The sequence below is a fragment of the Pipistrellus hanaki genome (genome assembly GCF_964339955.1).
Source record: "Pipistrellus hanaki genome assembly, chromosome: 1".
NCBI lineage: Eukaryota > Metazoa > Chordata > Mammalia > Chiroptera > Vespertilionidae > Pipistrellus > Pipistrellus hanaki.
In genome coordinates, this window is record NC_140503.1 from 56,250,916 (window position 1) to 56,270,960 (window position 20,045).

Sequence of the window (20,045 nt, forward strand, 5' to 3'; positions counted from 1 at the left end):
AAGGAAGAGGGAGAGAGAGGTAGAAATATCAGTGATGAGAGAGAATCATTGACTGGCTGCCTCCTGCATGGTCTACCCTGGGGATTGAGCCCATAACCAGGGCATGTACCCTGACTCAGAATCGAATCATGATCCTCTGGTTCGTGGCCTAACCACTGAACCACGCTGGCCAGGCTAGCTTTATTTTCTAGTTAAATAATGTGATCCAGTGTTCCTTGAACCCAGTCTCAGTGTTTCTAAACTCAAATGTTCTTTTCTCTTACCGCTTCTCCCCACTTCAGGTCCTTCTTCCTTCTTCCTCACCCCTGCCACCCTGCTCATGACCTACCTCTTGTCTGTTAAGGATTGGCTCAAAGGTGACCTGGTCCATATACTCTCTCTAGACAATGCGCTGGAATTGCTGCGTTGTCCTCAGTGCTCCAGGCTTAGGCTCCTGCTACAGCACCCATCCCCCCAGCTCTGCCTGTGCCTGTGTGTGTTCACCACTGTGTTTTCACTAGTTGATAAATCTCATTAGGAGGTCTTCTGCATTATTATAACCCCATATTCCTTATGCTTTTTAAAAAAAAAACACTTCCACAGTACTTAGCAAAACCTTGCTTCTACCGTGTTTCCCCGAAAATAAGACATCCTCTGAAAATAAGACCTAGAGCATGGAAAGATAAGACATCCCCTGAAAATAAGACCTAGTGCAACTTTGGGAGAAAAAATTAATATAAGACACTGTCTTATTTTCGGGGAAACAGAGTAGGAGGCAATCAGAAGAAGGAACATTTTATTAAGTGACACCTTTCCCAACAGTTCTAAGTTATAACTGGGGTTATATCTCCATCTCAACCTGACTCCTGAAAAGTATGTTTAAATCAGGGACATTTGGGAGAGAAAAAGAAGGTGAGGGTTGATAGTGCAGAGTTCATGAAATACTTCAGAGTATGCTACTTCCAGAATGAGAATTGCCCATTATCGGGGGTTATAGAATTGCTCACAGATGTTGCTATAAAATGTCTGTTTATTGCTGAGAATTATATGTGTGAGTTAAAGAAGCAATAAAATCTTTCAATATATTTTAACATATACCAAGTCATATATTTTGTTTGATTTGCTTACGGTCTCTGGCCTAAAAATATAACCCAACCTCCTTCGTTCACTACGGAGACCATTTAGTAGGTCACTGTTTAAACACACCTGACTTCCTACTAAGACGTATGACTTGATTACCAGGAAAATTGCTTTTTAAATACTGATGTTAACTTAAGAATCAGCAGCATCGATGTGAATTTCTTCCTGCTGAAGCTTGAGTAGAGGAGAGAGAAAATTGGAGTAGGTTTATGTGCCTGAAGACCTGCTTTGGGACATTCAGGGCAGAAGGCCTGGTTCCCTCGGGTCCTAGGTGTACCAGGAAAGATGACAGGCTGAGACAGCCCAGGGCAAAGCAGGCTGATAGAGAAAACACATTTGCGGGTAGGTGTGTGTTTGCTCCAATGTTCCAGTACCAGTGCTGCAGAGCTTGGGCCTCTTACAGAGAGTGATGACACAAGAAGGAATATTTTAAATAGGCCAGTTTTTTACTCTTCAAAAAATAAAATCTTTATCATATCTGGGTTAAATGGGGACAGGAAAGGTGGACATCGACTAAACAAAATTACATACAGGATCAGCAACCAGGGGCGATTTTTGTTCAGTTGATGTCCACTTTTCCTGAAGAAAGTACAGGACCCAGTCTGATATACTCTCCTGGAGAGGACATGATGAATTTAATGGAATGCTTAAAGTAATATATCAACCTAATTAGTAGAAATTATGTTAAGCTAATGACCTTCTTTTATACAAATGCTGAAAGACTAAAAAACAAAAGAAAGAAAGAAAGGCTGCTGGATGCTTGGAAGCAAAAGAGTCTTTTAATATAATTAGCATTCAATTAAATCCAGCACATTAACAAGTTCCTCTCATGCGCATTTTAAGACATAATTTAACGGCTAGGCTGAGAGTGGGAGGTTGAACTATGAATGTATCTCAGTAAGACATTTTATTGTGTCTTAGAAGAAGCCGGACTTTAGTCTACAAGGAAATAAAAATATTGGCTTAATTTCTATTAACGGATTAAACTAATATAGAAAGTAACTATGAGAGAATCTCTCTGTGATAGTGATAATTCAATTATCAATATTCTGGCAACAGAGTAAACAATACATTAAAAATTGCATGGTTGACTTTCTCATAGGTTACTATGACAGAATATGGCTACTTGTGGGAAACATGAAACTGATTAGTTAAGTGGCTACATCTCTGGAAACCTTAGTACTGTTTAAAAACCCTGTTTAGAAGCCCAGAGGCTAAGAAAGTGTCACAGATCTAAAGACAATTTCTTCTAATGAAGACATGGCATTATGGGAAATAGGAATCAGTCTGCGTCAGGGTGTACTGGTTCAGAGGGTCATTAGGCAGCATCAGTAGCAGACCTCCACCCCCTGGGCCCCTCCTTCATCATTGCTTTGCTGTCTTTCACAAGTATGTGTTCCTCGGGGGTCCTGTCCCCCATTCCCTTCTTAGTTTCCCACACCTTCCTTAGATGAGCTCCTCCATCTCTATGGGTTTAGATATCACCCATCCACTGATAACTCCAAAACTTATGTCCAGCCTGACTTCTCTTTAGGCTTCAAATGCTATGTGGCATCTGCACTGGGATGTCTGATATCTCAAAACTCATCTGCTCAGATGGAACATAGAGCTTCCACCCAGCAAACCCACCCCACTTTTCCCCATCCCAGGAATCAGTGCCTGCATCTACCCAATTGCACAACCAGGAAATTAGAAGTCATTCTCCATGTCCTCTTCCCTCCACTCTGACATTTACTCCTGCACCAAGCACTATCCATTTTCACTAAAATGTGCTTCAGATTTATCTACTTCCGTCTTTACTGCCCACTCTGTTCAGTCATCATTGTCTTGCCCCAGGCTCTGCAGCAGCCTTGGCTCTCTCCAGTACATCTTCCACGTTAACAAGAATGATCTGAAAATGTTCATCTGCTCATCTTCACCCTGCTGAAGACCTCCAGTGGCTTTCCATTGCACATGAAATAAAATCTGTGATTTTAAGGGTATTCTTTAGAGTCCTTTGGGATCCATGCATGGGACTAGATGGAGAAAGTGGCATTTTTTCTCTTTTGAAGTGAATTGTGATATAAGTGAAAGACTTCCTGGGTTTGGGAGAGGCATTGGTACACCCGCTGGGGAGTTTGTTTTGGGATCTGGATTATTGTGCCGGAATGGCTGCTGTTGTCAGTATTCTGAATGGGAATGAAGTCAGTTGGCTTTTTCCCTTTTCTTCAGTTGACCTATGCGGTTTGAAGATCAGTGCTACTCAAAGATTTCTTTGAAAAGTAAAGATGATTTCCATGGATCTATGACAGATGCTATAGCTTAGCTGTTGTGTTCTGTTGTGTTTTTCCAGAGGATTACAACAAGCTGTGTTCTGTCCCCATGGTGGTTCCCGAGAGACCAGGATATCCTCCTCCACCCATTGGCCCCATTCCTCCAGTTCACCCTGTTCCTCCTGGTTTTCCTCCGGGACCTGCCATTCCAGCCCCTCAACCACCAGTGGACTATCCGTATCCATCTCGGCGACCAAGTAAGAATTCAGAAGTTATCTAACAATTTTTCTTGAATTAGTCAGCTTAACTTCTTTGTTGCTGGCTATGCTGCTTTAGTCATTAAATAATTTTACCAAATCTTGGATTAAATTTGAGTTTATATAGTGTTATATAAAACTTTCTCAATTTACTTGGTTCTTAGATAAAAATGGGAGGTTTCATATTCTCCCTAGATCAATGTCCTTTTATGTTATAGATGTTTTCAGTCAACTGTGGGAAAGAATTGGGAGAGATTTTTAAAAAGCTGATTTACAGGATGAGTTAATAGAGGAGGTGTAAAATTATCCATGGGTTATATGTCATACTCAGCAGTTTTGCAAGTAAATGCCAACAACTCAAGACTCCAACCTGGAATCTTGGGATTGGGGTGGGAAAATGGGTGGGGAGGAGTGGACAGAGAAACAGGTATTACCTGGCCAGGTGTGCCACAGTGCACATGCGATCTCTGTGAGCAGGATGGAAGTATGCTTTAGTGAAACCAGATGACCTTTGCCCAAAGAGTTTCCTTTTATGACCCAGTTTCTTGCCCATTATTGGCAGATGAAGTACTGATGAAAGATGCCCTCGTTAGAAAGCATTTTAATGAGATTTAATATGATTCCTTTAGTGGTGCTGCCAGTCAACGTCACTGATTACTGCCAGCTGTATCGTCACCTCTGTCAGAATGGACGCTGCATTCCAACACCTGGGAGCTACCGGTGCGAGTGCAACAAAGGATTCCAGCTGGACCTCCGTGGGGAGTGCATTGGTATGTAATAGATTATTAGGCTGGTAGCAAGAGGTTGCTGCAGTATTCTGTTCCTTGACTATAACAGGTTTTCTATTCTGCTGTAACAAGTCACCTCACACGTAGTGGCATCACAAGTTAATGGCATTGCAAGTGGCAACACAAATGTATGATCTTATAGTTCTGTAGGTTAGAAGTCCAGCACAGTCTCACTGGGCCCATAGCAAGGTGTTACAGTGCTGTGTTCCCCTTGGAGGCTCTCCAGAAAATTAATTTCTTTGCCTTTCCCAGTTCCTGGAGTCTGTCTGTATTCCCAGTCTGAGAGCTCCTACCTCTATCTTCAAAGCCAACAGTGTAAAATCCTCAGATCAGTCTCTAACTCTCTGGTTCCCTCTTCCAAGCCCCCTTCCATTCAAGGACATTCGCGATCACCGTAGGGGATCTGTGTGATCCAGGGGACCCTCCCCAGCTCGGATCTGCTGATTATCAGCATTAATTTTACCTTCAACCTTCATTCCCCTTTGTCACGTAGCATATGTACAGGTTTTGAGGATTAGGACATGAAAATATTTGGGGGGCCATTATTCTGCCTAACACAGTGACTTTTTTTTTTAAATTATAAAACCAGAGGCCCAGTGCATGAAAATTTATTCGCTGGAGGGCGGGGGGGCGGGGGTCAGGGGGGCTCAGCAAGGCTTGCCCCCTTTCTCAGTCTGGGAGCCTTCAGGGCAAAAGGCAACCTGGCAATCAGGGATCGAGATGCCCTATCACACCTCTGATACTGCCACTGTCGGCTGTGCAAGCCTCCGCCGACCCTGCTTACCTGAGCCTCGGGTGGCCCTGGGTGGCTGGGTAGCCTCCATCCGAGGCTTGCCTATACCTCGGGCCAGCCCTTGGCAGCTGGGTGGCTGAGAGAACTGGGAGACTCCAGAGGCAGGTGCTTGGCAAGATCGGGCCCAGCCTTGCCATGTGCCTGCCGCCCAGGCAGGGCTAAAGGAACTGGGCATTGCCATCTTTGAGAGCGGGGCAGTCAATTAGCATATTCTCTCCTTATTGGCTGGACACCGCCACCTTTGTGACAGCGTGAGGGTCAATTAGCATATTCCTTCTTTATTAGATAGGATACATTCAAATCTTTGCTGGTAACTCCAGCTTAACTCATCTTACTAAAATGCATGAGCATTAAAAGTATCTCAAGATTATAAAATCTTTTTACATTTTACTAATTTAAATGGACAACTTACCAACTCTCTCTAGTTAGTCATTAAAAATTGAAGAGAGAAACTGTAAATGGTTGACAAGACCTTTAAGCTAGTGAAGGGAGGAAATGTCCCACAGGGACAATATATAGATATGAAAACCCAGTTGCCATTTAATGTTTAAAAAATAATCACAAATTCTTCCCTTAGTTCTTCTGTTTCAAATTCCAATTCTGAAATTATGAATCAGGCAAAAATCAGTCGTTCTTGGTTTCTTGCACTATGGAGTTTGCTGGTGATATGAAAGCCCCTCTAGCAGCCCATTGGAAAGTCATTCAACCCTAGAGGTCACCCAGGGTTGGGCAGAAGAGGGAACATCCAGCTCAGGGGAGTGTGAGGTCAGACCTGTAGCTGCCACAAGAAGCATGAGACCTTGGCCAAGTAGTTTCTCTTCTGTAAGCCTTAGCTTCCTCGCCTTGACAAAAGAGAAATGTAAGCCAGTTTACCTCTAAATCTACTGATAGTTCCCTATGACTGTAAAGCTAGTGGGAGCCTGTCTGGGGACACGGTGGAGGTGGTGGAGGGCTCTATGATGAGTGAGAATGGTCCTTTAGAGGACAGCGGGGTCATGTTTTGTTCTAACATTCCCAGTGGAGTTCAGCAGGGGTTGCTTAGATGCCTTTGCACCTTCTTTTTATTGAAAAATCAGGCTTCAAGAGACACTTAGAATCCTATCCAGAAGCCGCTTCTGAAGTGTTAGTCTGTTTGGTTCTTTTGGGCCAGACTCAGGGAAGATAAAATGTTTATGAGTTTGGGAGTGTTGAGTTGCTCTGGGTTCAGCATTTTTCTCTGAAAAATGACACAAGAGAAGAAGACACTTGAACTGCCGCACCAGTCTCCAAGTGGCCAGTGACATGGTGCACGGCAGTGGAAAGAAAAAAGAGGTCCTTTCACTGTGCTCTTTATTTCTTAAAAGGAAAGTGTTTTAACGTAAAAAGGAAACCAATAAAATGGTCTGGAGTTATGAGTTATTGCTATCAAATTTCTTACTAAAATATGCTGTGTCTTTCAGATGTGGATGAGTGTGAGAAGAACCCGTGTGCCGGGGGAGAGTGCATTAATAACCAGGGCTCCTACACCTGCCAGTGCCGCACCGGCTACCAGAGCACGCTCACCCGGACGGAGTGCCGAGGTGCGTCCTCGCTGGGCTAGGGGGCGTGTGTGCTCCGTGGGGGATTTGCTTCGAAGGAGTTCAGTGGAGTTTAACTAATCTTTACCAGGAGCGGCTAACATGGTCACATTGATTTCCGCACTTCCCTCCAGATACTGTTACTTCAAAGGACGTTGTCATAAAATCTGGCAAACATTCAAATTATTTTAAAAGAAGCTTCTGTGCCTGCAGACATGTCCTGTTTTTCACTACTTTTTACCTGAGATTTAGGGAATGAGGGAGTCTTTTGTTTATACAGAAACTGAGGGAAGTTTCAGGTGAAATTGGATGCAATTAATTTATTAATAGGAAGATCTAAAGCAGGGTTCAGGAATGTCTGGCCTATGGGCTGTGTGAAGCCCAAGAAATAATTTGGTCTGGCCCAGCCAAGGCATTAGGAGTGAGTTAATTAAAATTTTGACCAAAATATAGCAGGCTACTTTTTTAAAAAAAAATATACGTTATTGATTTTTTACAAAGAGAAAGGGAGAGGGACAGAGAGTCAGAAACATCGATGAGAAAGAAACATCTATAAACTGCCTCCTGCACACCCACTGGGGATATGCCCGCAACCAAGGCACATGCTCCTGACCTTAATCAAACCCAGGACCTTTCAGTCCCCAGGCCAACGCTCTACCCACTGAGCCAAACCGGTTATGGCAGCAGGCTAATTTTTAAGACAATACTTTTATATGGCCTGAGAATGATGTTATAAATATCCAATGACTCTTGGCAGAAAAAAGGTTCCCCACCCCTGGTCTACAGGCTAAGGAAGTAGCCTGTAAGTCTTCCTAGTGTGGTCAGCTGCTGCATCACCTGTGCGCTGGGTGGATGTGCAGAATCTCAGGTCCCACCCCAGATCTGCCGAGGAAGAATTACATTTAAGTTCAACTTGATCCTCAGGGATCCACATGCACATTCAAGTTTTCGAAGCACTCTTATCAATGTTTCCTCATGAAAATTCCCCCTCAGGTTTGCTTCTTCATTAACATATTAAATCACCCAAAATGCCTTTTATTGGCTGACTGTGATGTATGAAGGGGTATTTCCCACCCTCAGAGAACTCATATATCTATATCTTTATAAATTTGGCACAGAATGAGCTGGGCTGTATCACTGTTGCAGTAAAGCCAGATAAAAGCAAGAAAACTCCCTATTAAAATTAAATACAAGGAAAGATGGGAGGTTTGTATGACTTAAAAATGTGTAAGCCATTAATAAGAGTTAATTTCATTGCCTCTTTTAGCAAAAGCTTTAAGTTGAAGACATACAGAAGTTCTAAGTGTTTGTTTTTACCAGTGACTGATTTCAAAATCTTTGTATTTAGCTCTGACTTGGAGATTGCTTGCCATCGGTACATTTTAGTTCACTCCTTTGGCAACTGGCAGTTTTGAGCAGAAAAGAACTTCAGTCTGCTAATTAATTTCTATTAATAGCATACTTAGTGAATTATAAATGTGGGTAGTTTGATTATATAATTTTAGAACCTTCTTAATATTAAAACATTGTTTAAAATAATTAGCATGTTCAGTGTACTAGGCATTTTTGAAATAGTAGAAAATAAACATAAAGCGGTGTGTCAGAAGTCCGCACTATTAAATAAATGACTCGAAGACACTATTGAGAGCACTCAGGTAGGGCACAGCCAGCAGTGAATATGAATGTTGTCATTCATGTGAGAATTGATTTATTAGAGACTGAGGACTTCCTAAAAGCCTCCAGCACTGTCTTTGTTAAGAGCTAGTGCTAATAAGCTTATCACAAACATAGAAGATTGATAGCATGATCACAGTTTTGGGCAGATACTTGCCACAGATGGTCAAAAAGGCTGTGTACTTCATTGAGAAATACATGATAGGCTGAACAGAGTCAGAAGAGACAGACTTTGAATGGCAAGTTTTTCATTCATCTTGTAGAGCAGCAGGGAGCCTGAGGCATTCAGAAATTAGTAAGGAGAAAAATCGCTGAACTCTTTATCCCAGCCTTGAGAATATGTGGGTTTTCCTATTTTTTTTGGAGTGTGGAGCAACTCAGATTTTAGCAAGGATTAAGAAATAAATGAGAGAGAAAAAGATCGGAGGTTGTTGGCACAAAGATCAGACAGAAGAAAAGCCCAGACTGCCTCAGCTAGTCCAAGGACTCGTGTGGAAACCGCTGCTGGGTCTGCCCAGAAAGAAAGTGCGCCTGAGGGTCAACCACAAGACACCCTGCAGACGCAGGGCAGACAGTCAGAACCACCCATGTGCCATGAGTGCACATTTTTGTCCTCCGGAGGGTGTTGAGGGCACTTGTAATCAGGGACATGTGGTCTCGGCTCCGATAGGTAGGTCTGCTCCCCTCCGGTTCTACACAGATCCTTGGTCTCCGCCCTCCGGGGAAGAAGCCCTGGCAAAGCTTGTGTGCTGTGTAGACAAGGCGGTTTGTGTTCATCCTCTTTGATGTTCCTCCAGGTAGCTAGCCTAGAAACGGAGAGGAGCAGATAATCCAGGACACTGTCTTGTCCAACTTGGGTTTATTATCAATCTTTAAATGAGAGATCAGATATAAGTTTACCCCAGTTATTGTCATCTTTAACGCTTTCACGTCAAGCTCTGCTGTTTACTTTGGCATAATATTGAATACAATAGAAAAAAAGAGGGAAATGCCCACAGTACCAATGTTTTATTTGGTAGGTAGAATACTCACAATAGAATACTCAAAATTCTCAGTTGGGATAGAATCCTGTTTTTTTAAAAAATAGAAGAGCGACTAGGAATAAATAAACAATAACATTGTACTTGGACCAGAACTGCCATCAGGAAGGTAGACATCCAGAGTCATGTGATTGATGGTTTACAGATGGAATTAAATGTTTTTTTCAAATAGCATTTTTGTTTTATTATTCTGATATAGCTATCAGATCTACCTTATTTTTTTAATCATATACAGGATGTTGCAAAAGTAGGTTTACAGGTGTTGATACATGAAAACAGAGTTTATTCTTGTATTATATTTCGTTGAGTATTGTATTATTTTCCATACAAGCAACTGTATTGAAGGATGCCTGCAAAAGTTCAACATGAATTATGGTATATACTGGCTCATTAATTCAGCTAGGAAAATGGTGAAGAAGAATATATTTTATTTATAAATCGAGGTTTAAAGAGTCTTATAAGAAATTAGAGTTAGAGTGAATACTATTATGTTGGCATTTTTCTTCTGTCATATGTTTTTCAAACTCTTATTTCTCACAATATTTGATGCCAACTTTATGTTTGAAGAATATTATTTAGTAATTATGACCCAAGGTTAAGATTATGAGTTTGGAGATGGAGGGAGGGAGAAATAAAATAATTTTTAATCCCCTAACTAAGGATATTTCTTCTACTTTAACTTTGATTTTAGACATTGATGAATGTTTACAGAACGGCCGGATCTGCAATAATGGACGTTGCATCAACACAGACGGCAGTTTCCATTGTGTGTGTAATGCGGGCTTTCACGTTACAGTAGATGGGAAGAACTGTGAAGGTAATGACAGCATGCTAACAATAACAGTATAATACTGTTATCTCCCTTCCAGTGAGTGTCAATATCAGAGGTCTTTAACAAGACAAAGTCAACCATTGAGTGAAAGGGCAAAATATTAAATATATTTCACATATTGTTATCTGGGAGGCAAGCGCAATTTTCAACAATATCCATGCCTTTAATTCACATTTCTGTGACTCAAATACATTTTAGATATAGGAGGAGAGCTTGCCATTTAAAGATCCCTGGTTATGATGAAACTTTGGTGGCATAAATCATTTCTTCCAAATTTTATAAAATTAGAGTTTGTACATTTTTTTAAATGCAGGGCACATCGTTTATTCTTTAGTCATAGATGATCCTTCTGTTTAAACTGTCTACCTAGTAATAACAAATTATTAATGGGCATCTGAAAATGTAAAATTTGATTGAGAATGATTGACTATAGAGAGCCAGCCATAATTTTATATTATCTCTTGAATTAGGTAATTTTACATTATCTCTTGAATTAATCACCTCATTTTTTTCTGAATTGGGCTGTTTCAAATATTTTGTCATTTTTCCTAAATTGAAACTATGGCAATTATTGATGAATTTCCACTTCTTAGACTTTCCATGAAAAATGAAGAATGGCCCTTATCATCTTTCCCAACATCTTTGGGAAAGATCCCAAGAATCTATTCATACATTAAAAGAATTTCAAAATTGTTCTTAGAAACATTTTTGGCAGAATATTATCTCAGTGATTCAATTCAAAGACCTAATGCCAAAATTCTAGGTTGGGACAGAATCCTGTTTAAAAAAAAAAAATCATAAATTACACTGATCTGACTAATGCCTGTAAGTAAAAACACACCATGTCTAGAAGATCAAATGCCTTCCAAGACATCCTTAATATTAAATAAAATAACATATAGACGAATTTAAAGAAATATCCTCATGGTCAAAGGATCCTTAAAAGTTAGCTGGCATGACTATAGTCCATAGTCAAATCTTGCAGTTTAAAAATACATTTTTTTTCTTACTCCTATTTGAAATTGCTTCAAACTTCAAGCTGTCCTCTGATTCTCTGGTTTCCACTTTTTAAACTATATAAATTGATTGATTTTTAGAGAGAGGAATTGGGAGAGGGAGAGAGAGAGAAACATCCATGTGAGAGCAAAACATCAATCGGCTGCCTTCTGCATGTCCCCCTATGGGTAGAGCCCACAGCCTGGGCATGTGGCCGGGGAATGGAATCAGCAACCTTTTAGTGCATGGGACAGTGCCCAACCACATGAGCCACACTGGCTAGGGCTCTAGTTTTTACTTTTTAAAGAATCAGGAAATCACTTAAATAAATTTTAAATTCCATTATTTAATTTTTACTTTTGGTATATGAGAATAATATGGATCTGTGAAGTAAATATAACCATGAGGCTGCTAACACAGTTTCAGTTTGTAAACTACTATTCCTTAAAAGAGTCTTGGTAGTTTCTATTGAGTCAAATTTCATAATATGTATATGTATATGACATAAAATTATATATTAACTTTATATATATGTATACATGTGTGTGTATATGTGTGTATTATATATACATGTCATAAAATAAATTTAGCTTTATAGTTAGCATGCATATGTCAAAATTGAGAACTTGAGATACATATTTCCTATGGCTGTAATTTGGATGATCATTAGCCTTAGACTATAATTTTATAAAAGAAAGAAATGTAAAGAAACAATCGCATCCATCTAGATTGGCTTCCTTTGTAAACTTATTCTTCTGATCCTAAGAAAATGTACATTTGTATTTTAAGATATGGATGAATGCAGCATACGGAACATGTGTCTTAATGGAATGTGTATCAATGAAGATGGCAGTTTTAAATGTATTTGCAAACCTGGATTTCAGCTGGCATCAGATGGGCGTTATTGTAAAGGTTTGTGCTTTTTCCTTCTCTCTACATTACTGAGAGGTACCATTTTATTAATTCTCCCCATTTAAATTACTCCTTATTCTGGATTAGGCAACTTCCTAAGTCCAGCCTCCAGAGAGCTACCATGAGTGCCCAGGAGGCTGTCCTTATTTCAGAAAGGATGTTTGGGATCTCCTTAAAGGAGCCCAATTGGCCTACAACAGATGTGAGTGCCTTTTAGATAAGCTGGGTCTGCCTCTTCCTTGCAGTTAGCCTCCTTGATGACTTCCTTTTGCCACTTCTTCCATCTTCAGAGGGACCAAGTAATGTGGCCTCATTGCAGTGATCTCTTTTTCATGGTTCTCTCCACATTCCTTAAGGATCAGAAAATTATTCATGGACAATTTATTTAGGCTTTCTCAAGAAACAGAAGGGTAACAGGATTTAGCAGAGCAGATAAATGAACCAAGGGGCACTGGGTAGCTTGGTAGCTTTTGAAATAATCTCATTGCTCCAGGTATTGAAGCAAAAGTGAAGATTTTCATTTGTGCTTTTGAAAACTGGGATTCTAAGGAGCGTCATAGGGGATCCACCTGTGCTTAGAGTCTCTTGCCATATTTAGCAGGGGTGAGAGGCTATTGTGCTTGGGTTCAAGATCTGAATTGAAACCAGGCTTCTCAAGAAACCTCACACTCATAACAGGCCCAGGAAATCTGCTGAAGTGCCGCACAGAGAGCCTTTTGCTCCTGGGTTCAGATGCAGAAGCACAGAGCTTCCAGCTCTTCACTTGCAGGATAAAATCCCTTGGTGCCCCTTCTCCAGCTGGTGGACAGCTTTGGTAAAGGTGTTATGGAAGAAAGCCTTATATCAAGTTTTTGGCAAGATGTGCATGTTCTCTAGGCTTTAAAGAGCTTCTAGTTCTGGGTTGTTTGCCTACTTTCTCTATGACCTTCAGAGCAGTGACTTAACTTAATGCTGGGCAAATCTGTCTTCCTAGCAAGGGAAAACATTGGAGTTTTCAAAGCTGAGGTAGAAAATTGGTTTCTGTACTTTTGAGCCCAGTACTGGGAGAAACTCAGATTTGGGAAGACAAGATGAACATGTGGAAATATTCTGCAACGTAAGACAGCATAACCGAGTGCCAAAATGTGCAGATCAAGTGCTGTACACGTGAAAAAGAAAGGGGAAGAGATGTGAAGGCTCCCTTGTGAGAGACCTTTAGCAAGAACACACACTCCTCTTAGCTACCCACGGAGCACACAAGATTCACTTTCAGTGCTTTGAGGCTGCTAGTGAGCCCACAGCCTCTCAGCATTAAGTATGAGAATGGTGATGGAACTATTTCAGAAGACACTAGTAGATGAAACTAGGTTTTGCAACTATTTGCAACCAGTGAAACAGAGGCCCAATGCATGAAATTTGTGCAAGGGGCTCGGCCCTCGCAGCCCCGGTGGCTGCCTCAGCCCTCGCAGCTCCAGCTTCGTCTGGAAGATTGTTCGAATGGTTGTCCGGATGGTCGTTCTGCTGTTTGGTCTAATTAGCATATAAGCTCTTTATTATTTAAGATTATATAAGATAGGTTGTTCCATTCATCTGAAAGTGCCTAATGACTTGGAAGATTTGTTCTGACTTTACTATCTGGCTTAAGAATCAAAGATAGAGAGAGAGAATTAGAGAGAAAAGGCTTCATATTCTTACTGGTCTTTTTTTCTGGTGTATAGAGAACATGAAATATACACTATAATAAGAATAAAGGAAAAAGAAAATTCCTTAGATGAAGATTTCCTTATTTCCCATGCTTTTTCTCTTGCCATCACAGGACAAGGTTTTTCTCTTAATGCTGGATGGCCAAAGGAAAAGCTTCCTGCCCAGGTCAAAAGTGCAGTTTATAACCAAGCCAGATTCCTGGCAGTCCTAGAAGAACTGCCGTGTGAAACATTGCACCAGATCCTTTGTATTTTAGCCATCACTTCTCTTTTGCTTCCAGTTCTATTTTTGCTTTTGTGATTCTTGTTTTGGATTACAAAAACAACAACAACAAAAAATACCCTTCAGGAAAATGTTATTAAAATAGCCTTCTAGGTAAAAGAAATAAGCTCAACCAGGTTATTTCTTTTGGTTTGTGTTCTCTCATAGGACACTGAAAATGTATTTTATCGACCTTTGATTGCTGATCCTGAATATTATGTCCCATCTTCCCCATTTCCAAATGTTGTAATAGAACTATAAACATGTTATGGCTGTAGGTGAAAGTTGCTTCTTTTTTAATAAGTGCTTTTCCACACCACAGATATTAACGAGTGTGAAACACCGGGGATCTGCATGAACGGGCGCTGTGTTAACACCGATGGCTCCTACAAATGTGAATGCTTCCCTGGACTGGCCGTGGGACTGGACGGGCGAGTGTGTGTTGGTAAGTTAAGCCATAACGAGATGTAGGATAGCAATTCACTCTGTCAATCAATAAAACCCACTGATAGCAAATATAATCAACTGCAGCGGATACGATATCATTAATATTTATGGAGCAACAAACCAACAGTCAGTTCTCTTCTTGGATAAATTGGATATTAATTTAAAGGATAGAAAGATGAGCTGCAGTAAACGAAAAGCAAAGGAATCCTCACCTCTTCTTACCCCTTTTCTTTCCTAATCACAGGGCTGTCCTCAGTATTCTCCAACTCTCTTTGATTGATAATGGTTTTTGAAATTGGCCTGTGTATGTTCATTATCTCTTGGCAACATGTTCATCAAGTATTAACGTCCAAAGGGAAATACAGAATGCAGCAGAGGATGATGTGAATAACCAAGAAACTTAGATCATAATATTTTTATGTGGCTTTATAAGAAGTTTGAGTTTTTTTGAGACATAGATATGAGTTTTATTCAAATGATTTTTAAGAAAGTTTGTGAACCCTTTGAATGGGAGGGGATTGGGCATAGCTGGACACCCTCTCCCTGATGCTAAAGATGACACTACATACTGGCCACCATTTACAGACTTATATAATGAACCTTTACAGGTCAAACTTCCCTTTTTTGGAAGTACATTCAGGCATTCAATAATTTCATGTCTATTTGGAGATAGGCCACAATTCATAAAGATCTTATTTATCATGGGGTGATATTCAGCCATCAGCCATCATCATTATGAAGTGTCTGCTTTGTACAGGCCTGGGGCAGACAAAAATGAATGAAGTATAATTCCAGTACCTAAGTGCCTTCCAGTTAAGGAAACCATGATAGTCCCTAGAACACTGAAGCCATTGGTTTCCAGGGCTTGGAAACCGAATGTAGTTTTTTTGTCTTATTATTTTTTTTTTATTGAGACCTAACACCAGAGGCATTGTTTGTGAGTAAGAACAGGGATGATGGATAAATAAAGCTAGCTTCAACTTTGACCTGGGGGGTCTCATCTGTTTGAAGCAGTGGCGTGATGACAGATGTGTCTTTCCGTTTAGACACACACATGCGGAGCACATGCTACGGTGGATACAAGAGAGGCCAATGTGTCAAGCCCTTGTTTGGTGCTGTTACTAAATCCGAATGCTGCTGTGCCAGCACTGAGTACGCGTTTGGGGAACCTTGCCAGCCGTGTCCTGCGCAGAATTCAGGTATGTGCTGTCATGAGGATGCCTTCCTTGCACTGCTAGCCTTGTGCCACCATGTGCAGTCTTGCGTTTGTGCAGGTCCTAGGGAAAGAGTACATATGCTCTCCAGGTACATCGTGTACCTTCCTGGGGTCTTGGCAGGAGTCTTGATCCACATTACTCACCCGATTCTAACAACTGTTTGGAATAGGCAGCACATTTGTGCCTCCCATCTGCATTCCCCCACCTTAATAATAGTCATGCTCTTTGGAATACATGTAATTTTGTTTTCTAAAGTAGTTTCATGGTGTTTGCATTTTGTAGGGATGACTTATAAAGCAGAATTTTACATAGCATAAGAGTAAATAGTTTTCAGGTTACCTGAATATTTCCAACTTTTCTCCAAAAGGCCTTGTGAATTTTGTTCAAATCCATCGTGTTGATTTTAGTGTGCTACTCCTAAATAATTTTATTCAAGCCTAGGGAAAAAGTAATTTCCATTATTTGAAGCAACACGGAACAGTGGAAAGAAAACTGGTCCATCATAATTCTGCTCCCAGGCCACAGGCAGACAAAGTACTCAAATGGGGGGAGTGGGGGCGTTAGTTTTCTGTGGATTTCTGTTTAGGAATTTTCCTCACCTATTTGCAAAAAGGCTTGAGATGGCTTACATTGGTAAACATAATTATAAACTAGAATGATATGGAAAAGGGATTCTTAGTTTTCTCATATCTAAAATGACTTGTTTTAGGTAATTCAGAGGAGCTTCTCTACTTGTAAATTATATTTATTTGTAAGACAAAAAGAGTGTATTGAAATTAAAACAATAGACTCTGCATTTGAACAGAATTTTAAGGTGGCTTGGCCATTGGCTTCTAATGCCTATGTTAGGTCTAATATTGAAAACATGTAGCTCTGATTGGTTGGTTCATGTTGATAGGTTCTATTAGTTCATTTCTGACCTAGAAATTAAAATATCAAAAGTTAGAGAAAGTTAAATGGAGACTTCTTAAAAATGGGGATACCAATGAAAGAATAAAAGCTTTATCCTGTCTGATTACTTTACCCAATGACTAATATACAAATGATCATTTTATATATAATTATCAATACATTAAATACTTGTTTATAATACTTCAATTATGTAATATACAAATATAATTTTATTCAGCAAAATAATTTTATTCAAATAGCTTTATAGTCATATATCATTACTGTTAGCCTTTTGTATGTTACTTTAACTTTTCAAGTACTTTTTTGTTGCCTGCTTTGAATTTAGAAGATAGATAAGTATCTTGAAAACTGGTACACGAGACTATAGGTGATTTGTTCATATAGGAAATGAGTGGAAGAGCCAACCTTAGAACCCAGGACCCTTGGTGCATATAGTTCTTAGTTCTCACCTTTTTCCTCTGGACTGAGTACATCGCCAAAGAACTTGAGCTGTGCTAGGTATTATGATACATAGGAAAATAATTGGGCTTATAAAAAGATGACTAAGGAGACCAGATTTCTTTAGAAAGCTTGGAGTGACATTTGAAGCCTAGTTCCACTAGCCTCCATTTATATTTAAATGGATTTGCACAGCAGAGGCCCACATGTGGAAGTGATTTCATTCAGTGTGTTTCTCTACCTCTTTGGTAAATGGAAATGCCAAGTTATGAAGGATCTGAATATAAGCATCCCTTATTTCAGGAGAGAAGAGGGATTTCGAGAAAGGTATTGAAAATATCCAGAAGGCATATCTTTAGCTAACCTACTGAGAGACCCCAAACCACACAACATCTAAAGCCTATTTTTGTGCTCTGGAGGTCAAGTGGGCTATATATGAAGATATTTCACACTGGCTGAGCATTCCCTCTCACAGAGATCAGTCAGTTAAATACACAGAAGTGTCATCATTAGGAATTTTTTAAATCTGTTTCCATGCCACTGTCTTCATGGCACAACGCTGAGTCAGCTCAGCAACACCTGTCATCTAAGTGCTTGAGCTGTCCCAGGTGTTATGCTGAGCACTTTCCACGTTCTCTCATTAAATCCATGGGACTACAGTGGGTATTATTGTCTCCAATTTATAGAAGATGAAGCTAACAGAGGGAAAAGCCTTGCTCTCCAGGCCCCCAGAAGTAAGCATGGCCATCAGCATTCAAACCCATGCTGACCTGAATTCACCACAGGGAATGCTTTAGTACCAGATCTTGCCCAAATGGAAAAGAACAATAGTGTACCTGCATTTAGTGTAAGCATCAGCTAACTCAGCACTAATGTTAAAAGTACTCTTTACAAAACTGGTCTGATTTTGCTTTTCCTGTTTTTATTACATAGAGTATTTCTCCACTTTTTGGTTAGATGTCTCAATTAATTGCTACTGTGAGAGAACAAAAAGGACATGTTTTCTTTTGCTCCTAGTTCCTGTCTTTCAAACACACAATGGCAGGCACCTTGCATTTGTTCCCTTTACCCACCCCCCTTTAAGATGATTTAAAAATTAAGGGATTTCCCTACTTCTCTCAAATTTACGTTTGCTGGAAGGCACAGGTTCTGAGGAATTCAACCTTAATTTTTTTCTATGGGTAGCCTAACTTCATGGTCGGCAAACTGCAGCTCGCAAGCCACATGCAGCTCTTTGGCCCCTTGAGTGTGGCTCTTCCACAAAATACCACGGCCTGGGCAAGTCTATTTTGAAGAAGTGGTGTTAGAAGAAGTTTAAGTTTAAAAAACTTGGCTCTCAAAAGAAATGTCAATCGCTGTACTGTTGATATTTGGCTCTGCTGACTAATGAGTTTGCCAACCACTGGCCTAACTCACTTGCATCACTGTCATCAGGAACACGATTCTCTAGTAAGACTATAAGGACTGTTGGCTTGAGCAGTGAGCTGCAGGAGCCCCTGTAAAGATGCTCATCCTTAGGATTCATCCTTTTCCTGCCAATTATTTGCATTTAACCATGAAGCTCTCATGTCCATTAGATATTGTTGGAATTGTATGTAAAACGTTTTATCAATTTTAACCAATATTACCCCAATAATTTTAATTTAAAAAAATAAATAGAAATCGGATCTATCACAATCTGGGGAACATAGTTCCTAAACTTCTATTTCTTCAATAAGATCTCACAGTTTTAGCATCATGCAATACTTCTCCTAGGGACTTACATAGAATGAGTCTAGCACCCTGAAAAATACCCACTTTAAAAATGTACTTTCATGCAAACACAGGTACCCTGTTGTTCTTGTGAGTGGAGGCTAGAGACTTTGCAGAGAGAAATGAGAAAATGTTAAGACCTGGGTACTGAGGAAACAGCTCACACCGAGAAACGAAATTATTCCCAAGATGGTGGGAGAAAGTTTTATTAACAGTTAAGAAACCACACTTTAACAGGCACATTTCACTGTAAGTGTAAACTGTTCCCTGGTGAACAAAATCAAGTTATAGGAAAAAACACCTTTTCCGAAAGTGCTCTGCATGGGGAATTGCTGTAACTCGCCTATTGCCTTAAAACTTGTTTTCCTCAGTGTTGCGGAGCCTTTAAATGGGAGCTCCGTGCAATGGTGACTCCCCTGGGAGATGCCTCCCTTTCCGTTGCCACTTATTTCAGTTCCACTCACTTTGGAGGAAATGATGTGTGCAAAACCAAAAGCAGGATCGACCTGTTCTGCAAACAAAGGGATCATTTACTGTCTGTTAATTTATTGCAGCGGAGTATCAGGCACTCTGCAGCAGTGGGCCAGGAATGACCTCAGCAGGCAGCGGTAAGGACTGGTTCTGAAATTTACTACCTTGGGCATGTGCAGAGGCGGGAACGGGCCTTCCTGTGGGTTCCCAGTTGGCCCCTTTACACCAGTCTGGTCTGACTCCCTCATTGGCCATCACTGCATGAGGTACCTGGGTCATGGAGAAGGCCCCAGTGGGAGGGCAATCAGGGCACAGCGGGTCCTAGAATGCTGGGTGTGGGGCTTGGAAATGATGATTATTTGGGTGCCCTCCCTGGAGGGCGCGGTTAAAGGACAGTGGATGAGATACAAAGACTGGTTGCTCATTTACAAGGGGCAGCCTGGCCTTCCTTTGTATCTTCCATTATCAACTACAATTGAGGATTATGGGCTCAATTGAATTGTTATTTTGTAATTGTCCAGTTGGGAGCCATCTTATATTTTATATTTTTCATCTTTTGTAGCAGGCAATGACAGCAATTAACTCAGTTAGGTGAGAATGAACTATTTAAGTGTAGGAGTAAGAACTAGAGAAATATCAGTGCTA

At 40.4% G+C, this 20,045-nt stretch overlaps 1 protein-coding gene across 1 annotated transcript in view; it reads left to right on the forward strand.

The window, feature by feature from the left end:
* Positions 1-20,045, forward strand: part of FBN1 (fibrillin 1) — a 230,424-nt gene that overhangs the window by 122,126 nt on the left and 88,253 nt on the right. The window contains exons 11-18 of the mRNA XM_084898386.1: positions 3,452-3,628; positions 4,258-4,398; positions 6,649-6,768; positions 10,171-10,296; positions 12,097-12,219; positions 14,486-14,608; positions 15,657-15,809; positions 19,484-19,537. Coding sequence (XP_084754512.1) covers positions 3,452-3,628; positions 4,258-4,398; positions 6,649-6,768; positions 10,171-10,296; positions 12,097-12,219; positions 14,486-14,608; positions 15,657-15,809; positions 19,484-19,537 — 1,017 coding nt within the window. The remainder of the gene's footprint in view (positions 1-3,451; positions 3,629-4,257; positions 4,399-6,648; positions 6,769-10,170; positions 10,297-12,096; positions 12,220-14,485; positions 14,609-15,656; positions 15,810-19,483; positions 19,538-20,045) is intronic.